Below are 15,950 nucleotides of genomic sequence, written 5' to 3'. Positions count from 1 at the left end.
TCAGTATGTTATCTAACCCTCTTCCTCCAAAAAACTATGTCTTAAAAATAGTCTTCCATTTTACCTGGGAGCTAAGGAGGTGCAAGCAGATTCATGAGCTGAGCTGAAGAGACACGTGAATGAATGGCTGTCAGCAAAAGCAGCACTCAGATTGCTTCTGAAAGGGTAAGGAAGCCAAATGTCTCAAATTATTCAAATGATTGAATAGGTGGAGTTGTTGCAACAGACCCATTCTAGCATTTGCATTAGGTGTGTGGCAAATGACTGTTGTGTTCTCTGTTATCCCTGAGTCTTCAGGGCTTCTCTACTGCTTGCACTAAATCCACCTATGCCCTAACTTGTCTAATTTACCACTGAAATTTCCAACAGAATCACAGAATGTGCTGAGCTCAAGGGACCCATCAGGATCATCAAGTCCAGATCCTGGCCCTGGACAGGACATCCCCAGGAATCACACCCTGTGCCTGAGGGCTTTGTCCAAACAATGTCCAGACTTCTTCAAGTCTGTCAGACTTGGAGCTGTGATCACTTCCCCGGGGAGCCTGTTCCAGTGCCCAACCACCTTCTGGATGCAGAACTTCTTTCTGATATCCAACCTAAACCTCCCCTGACTCAGCTTCAGGCCATTCCCTTGGGTCCTGTCACTGGTCACAGCAAAGAAGAAATCAGTGTCTACCCTTCCTCTCCCTCTCACAAGGAATTGTAACTGCAGTGAGGTCTCCCCTCAGTTTCCTCCAGGCTGAACAGACCAAGCGCTTCAGCTGCTCCTCACATGGCTTCCCCTCAGGGCCCTTCACCATCCTCCTGGCCTTCTTTGGTTTAACAATGTTACCCAAATCCTTCCCCTGCTCCAGTTCTGGGAACCATGGGATCACAGTGATTGCTGTGGGTGTTTTCTCTTGGCTTTTCTTTGGAAGCAGACAGTGCAGAGAAGGTAGGCTCAAGCTGTCCTGGGTGTGCAGGCGTGAGCCCACACCCTTGCACATCCTCCCTGATGGGAACCCAAATGATTTTTCTAAAGCAAGGGAGAGCAAGGGAGAGGCAAATATGAGGGTGAAGGAGCAGACAGGACAATTGGAGGGTGGGATGTAGGGATAAGAAGATCTATAGCCAGCAGAGCACCCTGAATCCTGAAACACATCCTTTGGGTATTAAGCCATGAGGCCTTTGGTGAGAGGCCATGAGAAACACAAAGGCTGGGCAAAGCTTGCCTTTCAAGGAGGTCTGCTGAGGGAACCTCTTCAAGGTTCCAGCACCTGGCCATGCTGCAGCCAACAGGAGCCCACACCACAGTGTTCAGAAACAGGAGGGATTCAACTGGTGTGGCTTTAAAATTAATAGCTTGAAGGACAAGTGGAAAAGAGGAGCACAGAGCAGCTCCTGTTTACCACCCCACTCCTGCAGCACCACAAGGTGTTAGAGATTTCCCCCTTGTGTGTGGGAATGCATTCCCCTGCATGACACTCCAGGAGATTTCATGGCCAGTGCTCACCCTCCTGCCTGTATCTTTAGCACATGGACACCCAAAGCACATTACTCATCTTCTCCCATGTTCTAACGAATTCCTTCCACGTGCCTGAGGCCTCTTAAGCCTCAATCACACACCTCTGTGTATGCTTATCTCTGTTTAATGTTGTTAATCACAGAAAACATCGATAATATTACCTTTACCCTTCCTCACACAATAATCCCAGGCAAACACAGCATAAAGGGTGTGCACTTACCCTTACAATCATTACTTTACTACAGCTGTATAAAACCAATTGTGAAATTTATCTTGTAGCTCTTGTCAACTGTTTTCAAATACTTCAATCACAAACACGTAGTGGAAAGTGATGTGAAAGGGATGGTTATCAGAAGTGAGACTGAAGGAATGTCTGGCTCTCTGTTTTGTTTTTCCATCCCCAGACTGATTAAGGTCCACCTTGGAGGTGGTGGCTTGCAATGTTTTCATTTCAGGAATACCTGAATGCAGGCTCTGCAATGGAGTCCAGCTCTTTCCAGGCTCCTCCATTAGGCAGGACACAGCTATTGGGCTGAGCCAGAGGCGGGCAAGAGAGTCTTAGTTAAAAAAAAGGAAAACAAAATTTGTAACAATAAGGCCCCCACATTCTGCTACAGTCACATAAACTGTAACTCAGGAAAGCTCTTGGGCATGTATTTAAGAAAATATATGTCTAATTTTGCTCTGAAAAGGCTTCTGTGTAAGTAAGTGATGTTTGGAATGAGATCTCCATGCCTGTACACAGTAAACAGATTTGCTGCCAAATCCAAAGTCTGCCTGACAGCCACCACAGTACATCTTATTGCTGAAATATGTCAGATGAAGGTCACAAGTGTTAAATACCTATCCAAAAGCATAATAGCTAGCAATACCTGTGGCTAAATCAGGCCCACACTGATATTGACAAGATACATTTAACAGACATGGCAGACAACAGCCCAACAGCAATGGGTGAAGACTTTTGCTGTGCCCCAGCAGCCTCCTCTGGACCTACAGACACACTTCTTACACACCCCATCTGTTTTCAAATGCACTCTCCAGCTACAGCACATGGATCTGCTTTTCCATGCCACAGATCCCACCCATCAAAGCATTCCCTTGAACCACTACAGAAAACACAAAGATGCTTTACCAACTCAAAATATTTTATTTTCCAATTTTGAAGCTGATTGTACTTGCAGCCAATGATCCCCAATGCTGTTATGAAATTCAGTATTGCTCTTCAAGCCTGTGTATGGACCCATGGCCTAGATTGCACTGATATGAAGCAACATTAGGAATATGCTAATAGTCATAATGTTCAAATACATTAAGAAGATTTCTCGTGTTAAGAATAAGTTAGCTGATCCCAGCTAACTTATTCTAATGCACTCACTCTAATGCAGAGTAAAAATTTTCACATTAATTATTTTTCAAGGGAAAAGTGCAGATTCTCTCAAATTAATGCAGCCCCAGAGTCTATATTAATTTCCCAGACTGCCTACTTAGAAAGAAAGATTAAATATAAAAATTGCATCAACCATTTCAAACCAAAAATAATTCAAGTTTTCTACTATAATGGAATCCTTCAGTTGTTAAAGAAAATATTGTTTCTGACCTCAATCAGAAAGAAAAAAACATTTTAAGCCAGCCCCAATTTCTACTTCAGGTGGTTCACTACATGTTTTCAGTATGTTTCATTTCCTACCAATTCCCAAATGGAATGCAATGTTTTAATTCAATGTGAGCCATAAATTAAGCCCTGCTGTGTGCTGGAGTGGGTCCAGAGAAGGGCCACAGAAATGATGGGAGGGCTGGAACACTTCAGCCTATGAGGACAGGCTGAGGGAGATGGGACTGCTCAGCCTGGAGAGCAGAAGGCTCTGGGAAGAGGCCACCTTATTGTGGCCTTCCAGTACCCAAAGGGGACTATAGGAAACATGGGGACACCCTTTTTGTTCTATTGCAGGGCCTGTTGCAATAGGACAAGGGATAAAGGTTAAAACTACAAGAACATAGATTTAGACTAGATATAAGGAAGACTTTTTTACAGTGAGAGGTGTAAAATGATGGAATGGGTGGCCCAGAGAGGTGGCAGGTGCTCTGTCCCTGGAAACATTCAAGGTCAGATTGGATGGGGCTCTGAGCAGCCTGATCCAGGTGAAAATGTCCTGCTCACTGCAGGTGCTTGGACTGGATGTCCTTTACAGGTCTCTTCCAACCCAAAGTGTCCTGTGACTCCAATCTGCCTGGCTTTGTTCTCTTGCCCTTCCCTGGACACACTCCAGCACCTCAATGTCCTCTTCGTCATCAGGGGCTCAAACCTGAACAAAAGATTTGAGCTGTGGCCTCACCAGGGGGACAGCCCTGCCCTGGGCCTGCTGGCCACACTCTTGATCCAGGCCAGGTGCCACTGGCCCTCCTGGCTGCCTGGGGACACGCTGGCTCCTGTCCAGCTGGCTGGTGACCAGCACCCCAACAGCCCTTCCAATGACTCCCATCCTCACTGTTAGTGCAGGGACCCTGAGTGTCATTATCCCCATCCACCAAGCAGAGAACCAAAGCACCACATGGCATCACAGACCAGAGATATCCCAGACTCTCCTACCTTCCTTTTCCAGGCCAGTGACAGAGAACCTGCTGTCCACAGGAAGAACACCTGATATATTCACAAACAGTAACTGTATTACCAATTTAGGAGGTGAATTGACTAGGAATGTAAAAAGTCTTGCCCTAGAGACATCATTGTTTCTGTAGGTGAAGAGCCCACATGTGTTTGGGGATTTCAGAACAAAGATGAGATTGTATTTACTGATCAGAATTGGCTATGGTGAGCTCGTGGTGTAGAGCGAGAGATGATCTGTTGTTATGGAGGAAGCATGGAAAAATGCTGTGTTGGACATATGACAGCAATCCAGGGTGAAATAAGCTTTTTTAAAAGTCAAAAAAGATGAAAAATAATTACTCTGGAATTAATGCTAAATCATAGCCATGCTAATAGCTAAAAAATAAAATTGTATTGTAAGACAGGTTGGCACCATCAAGTGCTCAGTAACAGTATAAAATGGTATAAAATCTTAGTAAATTACATGGTGTGAAAGCCCTCACACCATGCCCACATGGCTGGAGAATCAGCAGGATTATGTTTACTGGTCTTTCAGCACTGCAGCTCACAGGCACTCATGCCATGCTCTGACATGGACAGGGGCTATTTTTGGTGCAAGAAGTTCCTGAAGCTGAGCTTACAGCTCCTGCATAACAGGAGCACTTCTAAACCTTTGGCAATGCATCTTGCACAGCTGCACCATTCAGGATAACCTCAGGACTCTGCTTCTTGTCCCCAGGTTCTTCAGCCACGCACTCCGGAGGCTCCAGGTCGTGGTATTTCCTCCGATAGACCACCCTGGAGATTACAGTTATCAGAAACATTTCCATGATGAGCAGCTGCTGGGCAATGTCTGCCAAAAAAAGAAAAAATGATATAAAGAAAAGCCCCCCAAAAGGGGAAATTACTATCAGACAAAAAAAGAATAATTGGCTTATTAATTTTCACCTGTGCAAAAGGAACAAACTCTCTCATCCTGCCCCTGTGTCTCTCACACTCAGCAATGACATCAGTTACAGAATTCCAGTACTGCCCATCAAGAATGCAATAAATTATGCATCCAAAATATAAGAGATTTAACAGTAATTATGCATGTTGATTTCTTTTCCTCTCATTTCTGATTCCAGCTCTTCTCATTATCAAGTTGTTCTCTACAATCATGACAGCTATGAAACTTTTGTTACTGTTTTTAAACTAAAATTGAGATTCTCCAAAAGCTAGTGACACCATGAAATTTGTATTTTGGGAAAACACTGGAGATTGCCATCAGCAACAATGAACTGGTACTTTTATAAGTCAGTGAAGAACATTCTTCCCCCAGAAAACTTACATGATCCTCTGGCTGTAGAGGAGAGTGGTGGAGCACAGGGAATGATTTTTTGTGTAGCGAATATGTTGATAATAGTGGTCTGCAGGTGGTTCAGAATGACAATAAACTGCACCAGAAACAGAAAACAAATGCCTTAGCTACCAGAAAGGGGTTTACAGTTCACATAACAATTCTGCTTTGATAACAGAACCTCCTTTGCCTCATTCCTCCTTGCTTGTCCTCCCTTTCCTCCCACCTGCCAGCAGGGTGCTGTCATTCTGCAGAATTCATCTTATGGTCAGGATGATATTGCTCTGAATAGGAACATTAAATTAATCCTGGACTTGAAAAGCATTTCTTCTCAGGCCTTCATTTGGGAGGTACATTATACACAGACTTCCCAGCAGGGATTTCAAATAATACTGAGTTCTGAATAATAGGCAACAATGTTTAAAAAATTACAATTAATTTGACCTATGAGCTTATGTTCTTCCTTAGTGGAAAAAAGACTCAAAGAACATTTTTCCTGTTGTCTCCTCTTTTTGCCACAGCAGGGAGATATTGTGGTCCCCAAATTATGAGACTGGCTTTGCCAGAAGGTATGAGGGACTCTTCACAGCTTGAGTTCATGAGCCACCACTTGCTCATGCTATTCCATTGAGCCAGACCTTTGCTGCTGCCATGGAGTTGTCCAAGTGCCTCTGTGGCTGCTGGTGGAACTGCCTGAGTCTAAACCCTCACATCAACACAGTTTGCCATCCCAAACATGAATTCACCCTGACACAGCTTTGCAGTTGTGACCATCCTGTTTGCTGCCTTTATTAGTGCTTAATAATTTACCCAACTCAGTGCACCAGCCTTGATGCATGTCCTGTTCAAGAGGGAGACATTTCCAAGGATTCTGCTGGGCTCTCTTCAGAGTGATGTGGAAGAGGGTGGCCTTGTCACTGTGCTTTTTCAATCTAACCTGTGTCCTTCTGTTCCTTACTGTTTAATGATTTGCAGCCAGTATTTTCAGTATTATCTAAATCTAAAGTGCAGAATGGCCAAGAAAAATACTGTTAAAACAGCATAATGTGGAATGCTGGAACAGTTCAAACAACAGCTGCCTGCACAATGCAACATCTCCTCTCTAAGGTACACACCAGCATTTGAATATTGCATTTCAGGATACCACAGCTACAAAGCTTCCTTCAAGCCCCACAGAAAGTGCTGTTGTGATTTCAGTGGTCTAAGACAGACAGATTTTACATGGCTTTCACATCTCCAGCACTCCTGAGACTAGAGGTGAATTGGCTCAAAGTAAAACTGAGCAGCAGCCAAGGAGAGTGCTAGAAAGGGATGCAGCTTTAATCAGGTAAAAATATGGCTTTGCACAGTGCATTTAATGGGAAAAAATACCATAAATTTTCAGGAAAGGAGCAAGAACAAGAAAGGCAGAGTAGTATCAGCAGTTAAGAGAAGTACTTACCAGAAATATTAAAGTTCTCACCTGATAAAGAGCAAACTTTGGGATAATGTTCTTACACTTAAGGAGAATCCTAACTTTTCGAAACATGATTCCTACTGCCCACAGAGCACAAAGGGTGAGGGCACCAATGAAGCAGCTGATCCACAGTGCAGGTCCTTTGGGAGACACCTGAGAAGCAAATCACACAACCTTATACAACCTTACTTCAGTGTTTCCAGGAAGAAGCTGTGAACTGGATGACGTTAAAATGCATTTTTCTATCTGCATGAAAGCTGGTGGCAGCAGCAATTATTGGGTTTTACATGTGGAAGTGCCCAGTACCATCTGGAGCACTGGCACAGGCTCTGTCCTGCAGGCACCAACACAGGGACGTGTCCAGCCTGGGGAGGTGCCAGTGACACAACCCTCAGTGTTGCAATGGCCAGCCATGGAGTGTTTGCCTTTTCAGAGACCCCAGCAGCACCTGGCAATGCTCAACAGCTCATGAGAGCAGGTTCAGCCTGACATCTCAGGTGGGTCCTTCATTTCATACCACGAAACAACAACAAAAATATTGCTTTTAGTCTGAGTTATCCAAGAGGCGCCAAATTATTATCAGATATAGTTTTCTCCATCAGCTTGCAGGTTGCATGGTACAAAGCAGAAGTACAGTACTATCTTTTCATTTTGCACAGATATGAAAATCACCATGTCTTGCTGAAAAACACAGAATTAGGCTTCCTGTTAACATGCCAGTACATACACTTATTTCTTAAGGCTGTACCTTACAAAACACAGGGCAGATACATCCCACAGAGCAACTTGCAGTCCTGCTATTCTAACCATACCAGCTGGGAAATGTACAATCTGATGCCCAACCCCCTCTGATGCTCAATTTCTTTCCAAGAGAGCCAAGGAAGGCAGAAATCAAGGATGTCAGGAAATTACATGCTTCAGGTGTCAAAAGATTACAGTAAGGAAGTGGTCACACTCACTTGGGACCTCACTTGGAAGTGGTCCCAGATGTCACAGTTTAGTTGTAGGCTAAGATAGTTACATCAGCCCTGAAACCTATGGATTTTGAGGACCTTCTCTGAATAAAATGGTTACTTACATTGTAAAGAACGTAATTGCCATTAGTCCAAAGCACTATTGATAAAAATACGAGCACAGGCCGAAAGACAGCAAACTGAAAGGTGCCCAGCTTCAGCCAAAAGAGGGTTTGCCTGGATAAAAAAAAAAGGCAACACAAAATTAGATAGGCCAAGATGTATTAGCAACCTTAATAACATTTTCTGGATTCTGTCAACTGCAGAACTTTTCCACTCCTGTAGCATGTGGCTAAAATCTGGGCAGGAACAGCTTCAAGATTAGAAAATATTTCCAAGAATTTCCCAGTGTTTATTTAATAAAGTCTCTACAAAAATAGTACTTTTCCTGCTCTGCAGCAAGTACATACTAACCAAGGCTGGGCAAAACATGATGTCTTTCTCTGCCCTGAAGCCAGCCAGGGAGACAGGAGCTGCACAACCGGTTCCTGAACAATGATGCCATTTGCTCTTGCCTTGTTGCCTTATTATTGCAGCCCTCCCATGAAATTGGACAAATCAGCCTGCTCAGCCACTTCCTAGTCCTGTGGTAGATCAAGAAAGGGGATCACACAGCCCTAGGTGAAAGGACTGGTTCCTCAGTGCACCTTGAAGAGCACCATGTAAGATCTGGGCTTGCCCCTCTGTGGGCTAACAGAAGGAAGGGACAGCCCCTAACTTGGCAAATTGCACAAGGCTGGCAGGAGAGCTCAGGATTCCTTCACTTCTGTCACTGTAAAGTGGGTCCAGGGCACACCTGTAACCTGGCCAGCCAGATCTGCAGCCCACCAGGAGAGGGGCAGATGAGCTTTCTAACAGAGGGCATGGAAGCTGACTGACCTGAGCTCTCCTTCAGATTTCACAGGGGAAGCTGCAGCTGCTACAGCTGCCTCATGTTTCAGTCTGTCACTGTGCATTATTTCTCATATTTTCAGTGTTGTTTTCACTGGAGTTCTTTGGGCCCTGCCATCAGAGATGTCTCACAGACAGCAGACTGCCATTTATGTGTTAAAGAATACAGCTATGAACCAGGAATTACAGGAATTGCTCAATGAATATAGCTGGTAACCACAGGATTATCAACAGCACAAACACATGTGGAAAGACCTGCAATGGGCCAGTGTGTGCCTTCTCAAAGATTTATTTTTCCCAGAGAGCTTTAAAGAATCATACATATGACAAAGAGTGCAGTCACTGCCATGCCATGAGCTGCTTCCCTTGTTAACACAGGCCCACCTTTACTGATCACCAGATCTCTCCTGCCACATCTCTCCCTGTGCATGGATTGTCACACTGCCTCACCTGTACCTTGTTGTTTTCCCCAGGACTGCAGATGTATATTGTTTTTTTTAAAGAATGAATCCCTCCCTTGGGATAGCTCCCTGTTTCCCCATAGATGCCTATGGAAGGAATGTGAGACTGACTTTTCTCTCTCATAGCTTGCCAATATCTTTTTTTTTTTTTTTTAAAGGTACCCTGCAAGGGAAAAGACTGGAGGTTAGAAGCAGAGAGCAGATGGGTTTCCAGTGGTACAGACACTGGAGAAGGAGGCCTAAGCCCTCTGCAGAGCAAAAAGCCTGGGTTTTTTTATCCCAACAGAGAGCTGTCCTTCCTGCCAGCAGTAGCAGGCACTGTGTAGCCCCTGAAATGAGTCCATATTAGCTGACATCATCCTGCACAAGCTGCCACTGGGCTGAACAACAGCAAGGCAGAGTAGGGGATCCTCTCCCAAGCTCCCAGCTGCTACAACCTATGCTCTATTAAAATAAAATTATGGAAACTAAAGTTTAAATTCTAATACCCAATGAGGCAGTTTAAGGAAAAAATATTGTCGTAAAAAATTAGAATTTTTGAAAATGCATCAGAAACCACTATGCTGTGTTCTGTTTGCTGCTTTTCTTTAAGCAGATTGTACAATCCCCTGGGACACTCGAGTCCACACCCTCACAAAAAGGTTTCTTTTCAGTCCCTCAGGTTTTGCCTATAATGAGAGAAACAGTCTCGTGCTCTATGCAGTAGGAAAGCTGATGGAAACACAGGAGGCTTCCAGGCTGTGGAGAGGTGTGTGAGTAAGGGGGTGACACTGACCAGAGGAGACAGTGCCAAAGGAGGACAGGTTTATGTTACAGCATATTGGCTCCTGGAGCTCTCCATCCTCACCCCCCTTCTCAAAGATGCTTTAATACTAAGTTTAGAAGAAGAAAACACCTGCTTTTGCCTCACCAGACAATGCCATTTCATTGAGAACAAAGCTTTACAAGAATTACATCTACTTTTTGTTCTAAAAATTATTTTAACTTCAAGTAGTTTTAAAGTCAAAATCAGAATGAAACATTTCCATTTTATCAAAGTGAGAGAAATTTTCTATCAAGAGAGCCTCCATTTGACAATTCTGCTTGTGAAAATACCCAATCTTGAGACATTTGTTCCCTTTTGGAATGAAAAAAACCTGAAATGTCAATTATTTTCTAGAGTAGAAATTTCTCCACCCACACACCTCTGCATTATAGAAACTAAATAAATTAGTGGTGGTGTACAGCCCCAGAGTGAGGATGCTGTTTAAAATAAACAGTTTGAGGCATCTTGAGACTGACTTTTGGGAAGCTTTGCTGTGAGCCTGGCCCTGCCGAGCTGGCTGAATTCCAGCAGCCGTTTCCAAGCTCCTTAAAGGGAATCCTGAAGGGGTGGCTCACCTGGTGATGGGCACACGAGGGAGGCAGAGGCAGCAGCAGCAGCAGGGGCCGGTGGTGATGGTGAAGTGACCATTTTCAAAGCGTCTAAGCAGCACCTTCTGCCCTCCACACTCTTTAATCATCATCATCAGGAACTTGTGGATAACTATGGCAAAAAATCTAGGAGAGGGAGAGAATTCCAGCTCAAACTTGTTTGTGTGTCTCATATGCCTGTGCAGGGCAGGGCCACCTCCTGTACAGGGTTTTTACAGCTTGTGCTTCCCAATCAACAAAAGCTCTATCTTTGAAACACCTTCTGCTTTCCATCACCTTGGAGGAGCAGAACTGCCCTGCCCTCACTGCAGGAGGAATGAACTGAGGCACAGAGCAGGTGTGGCATTTCCCAAAGCTGCTCTGGTGAGCAGAGTCGCTGTTAAAGCACAGGCTTTCCTGGCCCCTTCATTCCCCATAAGTTATCTAATTCTCACTAGTCTGGACCTTTTAGAACAAGTCCTCTTGCTCCTCAAACGTGGCTTTCAACCAGCAGACATGGCTGGGTTCACATAAATAGCTACCACTGAATGTGCTGGCCCAGGCAGGGCGTGGTTCCTCTGCAGACAAAGCTCCGACTGCTGCAACCCCACCTCTCCCTCCCTCCCCAGCTGCACAGTCTCAACCCTACCCAGGAACTGCAGATTGTGCCACCAAACATGGAAACCCAATCAATAAAAGAGGTCCTCTGCTGCACTGCCTGCAGCTTGGGGAAGGGAGGAGAGGGAATTTAAACATGCTTGAAGTGCCACAGGACTGGATTGTTGGAAGCTTCTGGCAATCTGCACTACCTGCACACACTGCCACACGCCAGCAGTATTCCCTACTCCTGTGTTGTCCCTCCTCTGTTACTCTGTTACTCATCTCCAGGTGTGGAGTGCTCAGGGCCATGGCACATCCCCACTCAGTCCTGCCCACCAGGGCTGTGCCATCACCCCAGAAAGCAGGGAGCACACTTCTCCCTTCTTCTCTGCGCATGCCAGAGCTGTCATGCTCACACATAAAGTGCTTTCATCAGGACAGCTGTGGAACATTTTTACCTTGATGTGCTCACTGGGGGCTCACTTGGCACCATTAATAACAGGCCTCCATGGCTCATCATTGGTAAAAGTGCAGGGAAGGAGTCACAGGCCAGACTCTCGTTCCACATGGCATGCAGAGAGAGGAAAGACAGACTGCTGCTCCAAGGAGACTGTCAGTGCAAGGAATCAATTACATGTGAGTCACAGATCCTTCACACCGACGTTCCCACACTGGGGGACTGGAGCACTGGGAACTGTTTCAGCATTTTCCACCTCCCAGGAAAGAGCTGCCAAGAGATTTCAACTCAAAGAAAGAAATTACTGAATTGTTAAATTTACAGAATGACTGTGTTACCAAGAGCAGCAGATGTTGAAAGGGAAGAAATTCAGGATTTGGAGCAACACCTAGACACAAGCAGAACACTCACATTCCTGCTGTGAAATCTGTGAACATTGTTGAGCGAGGAACCCACATGCCAATGCATGAAGTAGTGGAGATCACCTACAAAGAAAAGGGAGGAAGGTTGTATGAAGGGCAGAGAACTCATGTGGCCCCTGTGGATTTTCAGGGAAGCCTAATTTTCAACATTGAATTTTATCTCATTTCCATGTTAGCTTACAGGCGCTGCAGCATTAATCCAAATTATGATTGATCTTTTGGAGGAGGGGATTTTCCTGTAGATGTAGACTGCTTCCTCTATAAACACCAGAATGGCAATGAGCGTCATCAGAGTCAAGGTTGCAAAGAGAAATCTCCCTGGAAGGTCAAGGCCTGCAGAGAGAGAAAAGCAAACAGTTCTGATTTATTTCATGAACTTCTCAAATATTAATGTAACAACACCATCTCTGAGGGGCTTCTTTGCCATATTCGTGCAGATACTTGCACTCATCCCTAGTTACACAGGCAGACACTGACTCCACAGAACCATTCAAATACTGAAGTTCATGACTAAATCTTTCCAGGATCTACAGACAGCAGGCAGGAAGAATACGCCTTCACCTTCTGAAAGCATTATGCAATAGTGCCTTTCAGAAAGGGGGAGTTCCAGGACAAATATCCTTAGATGAATGTAAATATGTAGCAGAAATAAATACATAGTCTGGGAACTTTTCCAGGCAGGCTACAAGCAAACATGTATTCACTCAGTATTAGTTCTCTGCTTCCATCGTATGCTCATAGGCATGTTACAAGTAACTTCCTTAGGCAGGCAAATTTACTAGAAGCTCGGTGGAATTTTGTAGGGCACACCAGCAATGTAAGGAAAAGTCCCTGATATCCCAAGCCCGAGATAAAACTTGGTGTCTTCACCAAAATCTTTATTGCTTCTCCCTTGAACATTTCAACATTTACCCATAGATTGTAGGTTTTATCATTGACAGTGGGTATGGGTATGAACTTTGACCCACAGCTGACAGCTGAAGGGCATTTTCTCCCAAGGGATTTGTTTCCAGAGGCAGAAAAAGGCACCGCATGCTTAATTCAGGAGAAGTTCATGCTTATCATCAGTACTAACTCCTGCCGGACCCGCAGCCTATTGGAAGGCAAAGCAGAGCCTCTGCCGCAGCCTCTTTAACATAAACTGCTTCAAAAAACCCCGGCACTTCCAGACTTGGCTGCAGGCGGGGCAGTTCACGTCTCAGCGACACCTCCACTCCTTGAATCTCACCGGAGGGAGCCCGAGACCCGGCGCGGCTCCCGGGGCCGGTTCAGCGCTCGGTTCCCGCCGCAGCCCCGTTCTGAGCCAGCCCAGCCGAGCCCGGGCTGGGGCCGTGCCGGGCTCCCGCCCTGCCCCGGAGCCTGCTCGGGCCCCAGACAGGCGGAGGATCGGCCGGGACAGGCGGGTGCCGGCCTCGGAAAGGGGATTTCCTCGCCGGGGAAGAACGGCGAAGGGGCACAGGCAGGAACAGGGATAGGAACAGGGTACAGGGGATGGACAGGGACAGGGGCACAGGCAGGGACAGGGGTTGAGGGACGGACAGGGAGAGGGGCAGAGGCAGGGGCAGAGGGACGGACAGGGGCAGAGGCAGCAGCAGGGACAGGGACACAGGCAGGGACAACAGCAGGGACAGGGACAGGGACAGGGACAGGGTCAGGGCCAGCCCCCGCCATCCCGCCGCAGTGGGTGCCGAGGGCGCTGTCCCGGCTGTCCGGCGGGCAGCCCCCACTCCTCCCGCCCCGCACTTACTCCGGAGAAGCTCCTCCGAGTAGGGCGGCTCGCTGGAGCCGCAGGCCGGGTGCAGGGTCCCGTTGGCCTCGCCCTCCATGGCTGCGGGGAGCCCCGGCCGTGCCGGGCTGGGGACGGTGCGTGCCCGGCCGCCGGTCCCGGCCGAGTGCGGGCGAAGCGCGGCGGGTGCCGGCGGCCGGGCCCGGTTAATGATTACCCCGGGCCGGGGCGGGCACGGACCGAGCCCGCGCTGCCTCCTGGCGCCCGGCACGGCGGCACGGGCAGCGCCGAGCCCGGGACAGCGCCGAGCCCGGGGCCGTGCATAGCTCGGGACAGCGCCGAGCCCGGGCAGTGCCGAGCCCGGACAGTGCACAGCCCGGACAGTGCATAGCCCGGGGCAGTGCCGAGCCCGGGACAGCGCCGAGCCCGGGACAGCGCCGAGCCCGGGCAGTGCACAGCCCGGGAGAGTGCATAGCCCGGACAGTGCATAGCCCGGACAGTGCATAGCCCGGGCAGTGCATAACCCGGACAGTGCATAGCCCGGACAGTGCATAACCCGGACAATGCATAGCCCGGACAATGCATAGCCCGGGCAGTGCATAGCCCGGGCAGTGCATAGCCCGGACAATGCATAGCCCGGACAGTGCATAGCCCGGACAGTGCATAACCCGGACAATGCATAGCCCGGACAATGCATAGCCCGGGACAGTGCATAGCCCGGGCAGTGCATAGCCCGGGCAGTGCATAGCCCGGACAGTGCATAGCCCGGACAGTGCATAGCCCGGGACAGTGCATAGCCCGGACAGTGCATAGCCCGGACAGTGCATAGCCCGGGCAGTGCATAGCCCGGGCAGTGCATAGCCCGGGACAGTGCATAGCCCGGACAGTGCATAACCCGGGACAGTGCATAGCCCGGGACAGTGCATAGCCCGGGACAGTGCATAGCCCGGGACAGCGCCGAGCCCTGGCAGCGCGGCCACCCCGCGGCCTCCCCGCCTGGCACGGGCCCGGCTGCTCCCGGTGGTCCCCGTGTCTCTGCCCGGCCCTTGTGCAGCTGCTTGCGGCACCCAGCCGGTCCTGCCCGGGCCCACATTCACATCCCCAGCGTGTCGGGGCACCTGGATCCGGGTCTCGGCAGCCGAGGGCCGCTGGAGCAGCCCGGGGGGACGGCAGGGATGTCCAGGGCTGTGTCCGCCCTCGCTCCAGCCCCAGGGCACGGGCAGAAGATGCTCTGTGAGTGGGACAGGTGTTTGAGGGACTCTTCATGGAGCCTTTCAGCAAAGGCTCCCCGATCCACTTGGCTGCACCGAGGTGAGAAGCTGATGGGAGCGCAGGGAGGGCAGGAATTTACCGAGAGATTCTCCGCTTTCCCTCTGCTGGAAGGATTCTTTCTGCAGCCCGAGCGCTTTCAGGCTGTTTCCAGGAAATGGGAATGAGTACTGCCATGATGGGATTTGGTGACCCACCAGGTTGTTCAGGATACTCGGGCTGAAAGCTGGCCAACCCTAATGGTGACTGCCTGGGTGACAAAACGACAGGGACACGCTGTAACAATGAGCACAGAGGGTGTCCGGGGGAAGGAGGACAGTCCTTATCACCTATGCAGTGATAAACGATTGCCACTCATGAAAAAGATCCTGGGGCCACAGCGGACAGTCTTCAAAAATGACAGCATGAATCAGCATAGGACAAAATGCACAGGACTGAAAGAAATTTGTGGATAGAAAAAGGAAGACACAAATTAGCTAAAATACATATGGAGGCCTCCCTACATCATGGTGGTGTTCTAGAATGTTGAACAAATTGAAGTGGGCAGGTGAGGAATTTAGGGACATTTTTAAGCACCAAGGGCCCTTGTGGTAAGGGCTGTCATCTTACAGTTTTCACAGGATTTCCAAGAGTTTTACAGGAAGGACAGGCCAGACACTGAAACACTGCCAGCAGGAACACGAGGATGCAGGGGAGAACGGGACTGCTTACTGTCTAACACAGGTACCCAACTGAGAGAAGGCAGGCTCCTTCCACAGTGGCAGGATTTGGGAGCAAGACAGATGAGGCTACTGACAGCCTGGTCTGCTACTGTCAGGAGAGCTTGGTTACCGATC

At 48.1% G+C, this 15,950-nt stretch overlaps 1 protein-coding gene across 1 annotated transcript; it reads right to left on the bottom strand.

The window, feature by feature from the left end:
* Window positions 1-2,628: 2,628 nt before the first annotated feature.
* LOC132069615 (organic solute transporter subunit alpha-like) lies at window positions 2,629-14,062 on the bottom strand. Its single transcript, XM_059465948.1, has 8 exons — window positions 13,867-14,062; window positions 12,301-12,452; window positions 12,109-12,182; window positions 10,629-10,787; window positions 7,962-8,073; window positions 6,890-7,036; window positions 5,419-5,524; window positions 2,629-4,941 (listed from the first exon to the last, which is right to left on the bottom strand). The coding sequence occupies exons 1-8, from the start codon at window positions 13,943-13,945 to the stop codon at window positions 4,754-4,756; spliced, it is 1,017 nt and encodes a 338-aa protein (XP_059321931.1). The 5' UTR covers window positions 13,946-14,062; the 3' UTR covers window positions 2,629-4,753.
* Between the last annotated feature and the right edge of the window lie 1,888 nt (window positions 14,063-15,950).

The sequence above is a fragment of the Ammospiza nelsoni genome, chromosome 2 (genome assembly GCF_027579445.1).
Source record: "Ammospiza nelsoni isolate bAmmNel1 chromosome 2, bAmmNel1.pri, whole genome shotgun sequence".
Lineage (NCBI taxonomy): Eukaryota > Metazoa > Chordata > Aves > Passeriformes > Passerellidae > Ammospiza > Ammospiza nelsoni.
Note: the sequence above shows the minus strand (reverse complement) of the source record. Positions and strands in the feature narration are given on the sequence as shown.

Excerpts from the sequence above, each read along its gene's own strand:
- LOC132069615 (XM_059465948.1), bottom strand. The coding sequence starts at position 13,945 with ATGGAGGGCGAGGCCAACGGGACCCTGCACCCGGCCTGCGGCTCCAGC. Across the intron at positions 12,183-12,300 it reads GGATTAATGCTGCAGCGCCT|GTGATCTCCACTACTTCATG; the intron begins GTAAGCTAACAT and ends TTTTCTTTGTAG. Across the intron at positions 5,525-6,889 it reads CAAAGTTTGCTCTTTATCAG|TTTATTGTCATTCTGAACCA; the intron begins GTGAGAACTTTA and ends TTTCTGGTGCAG.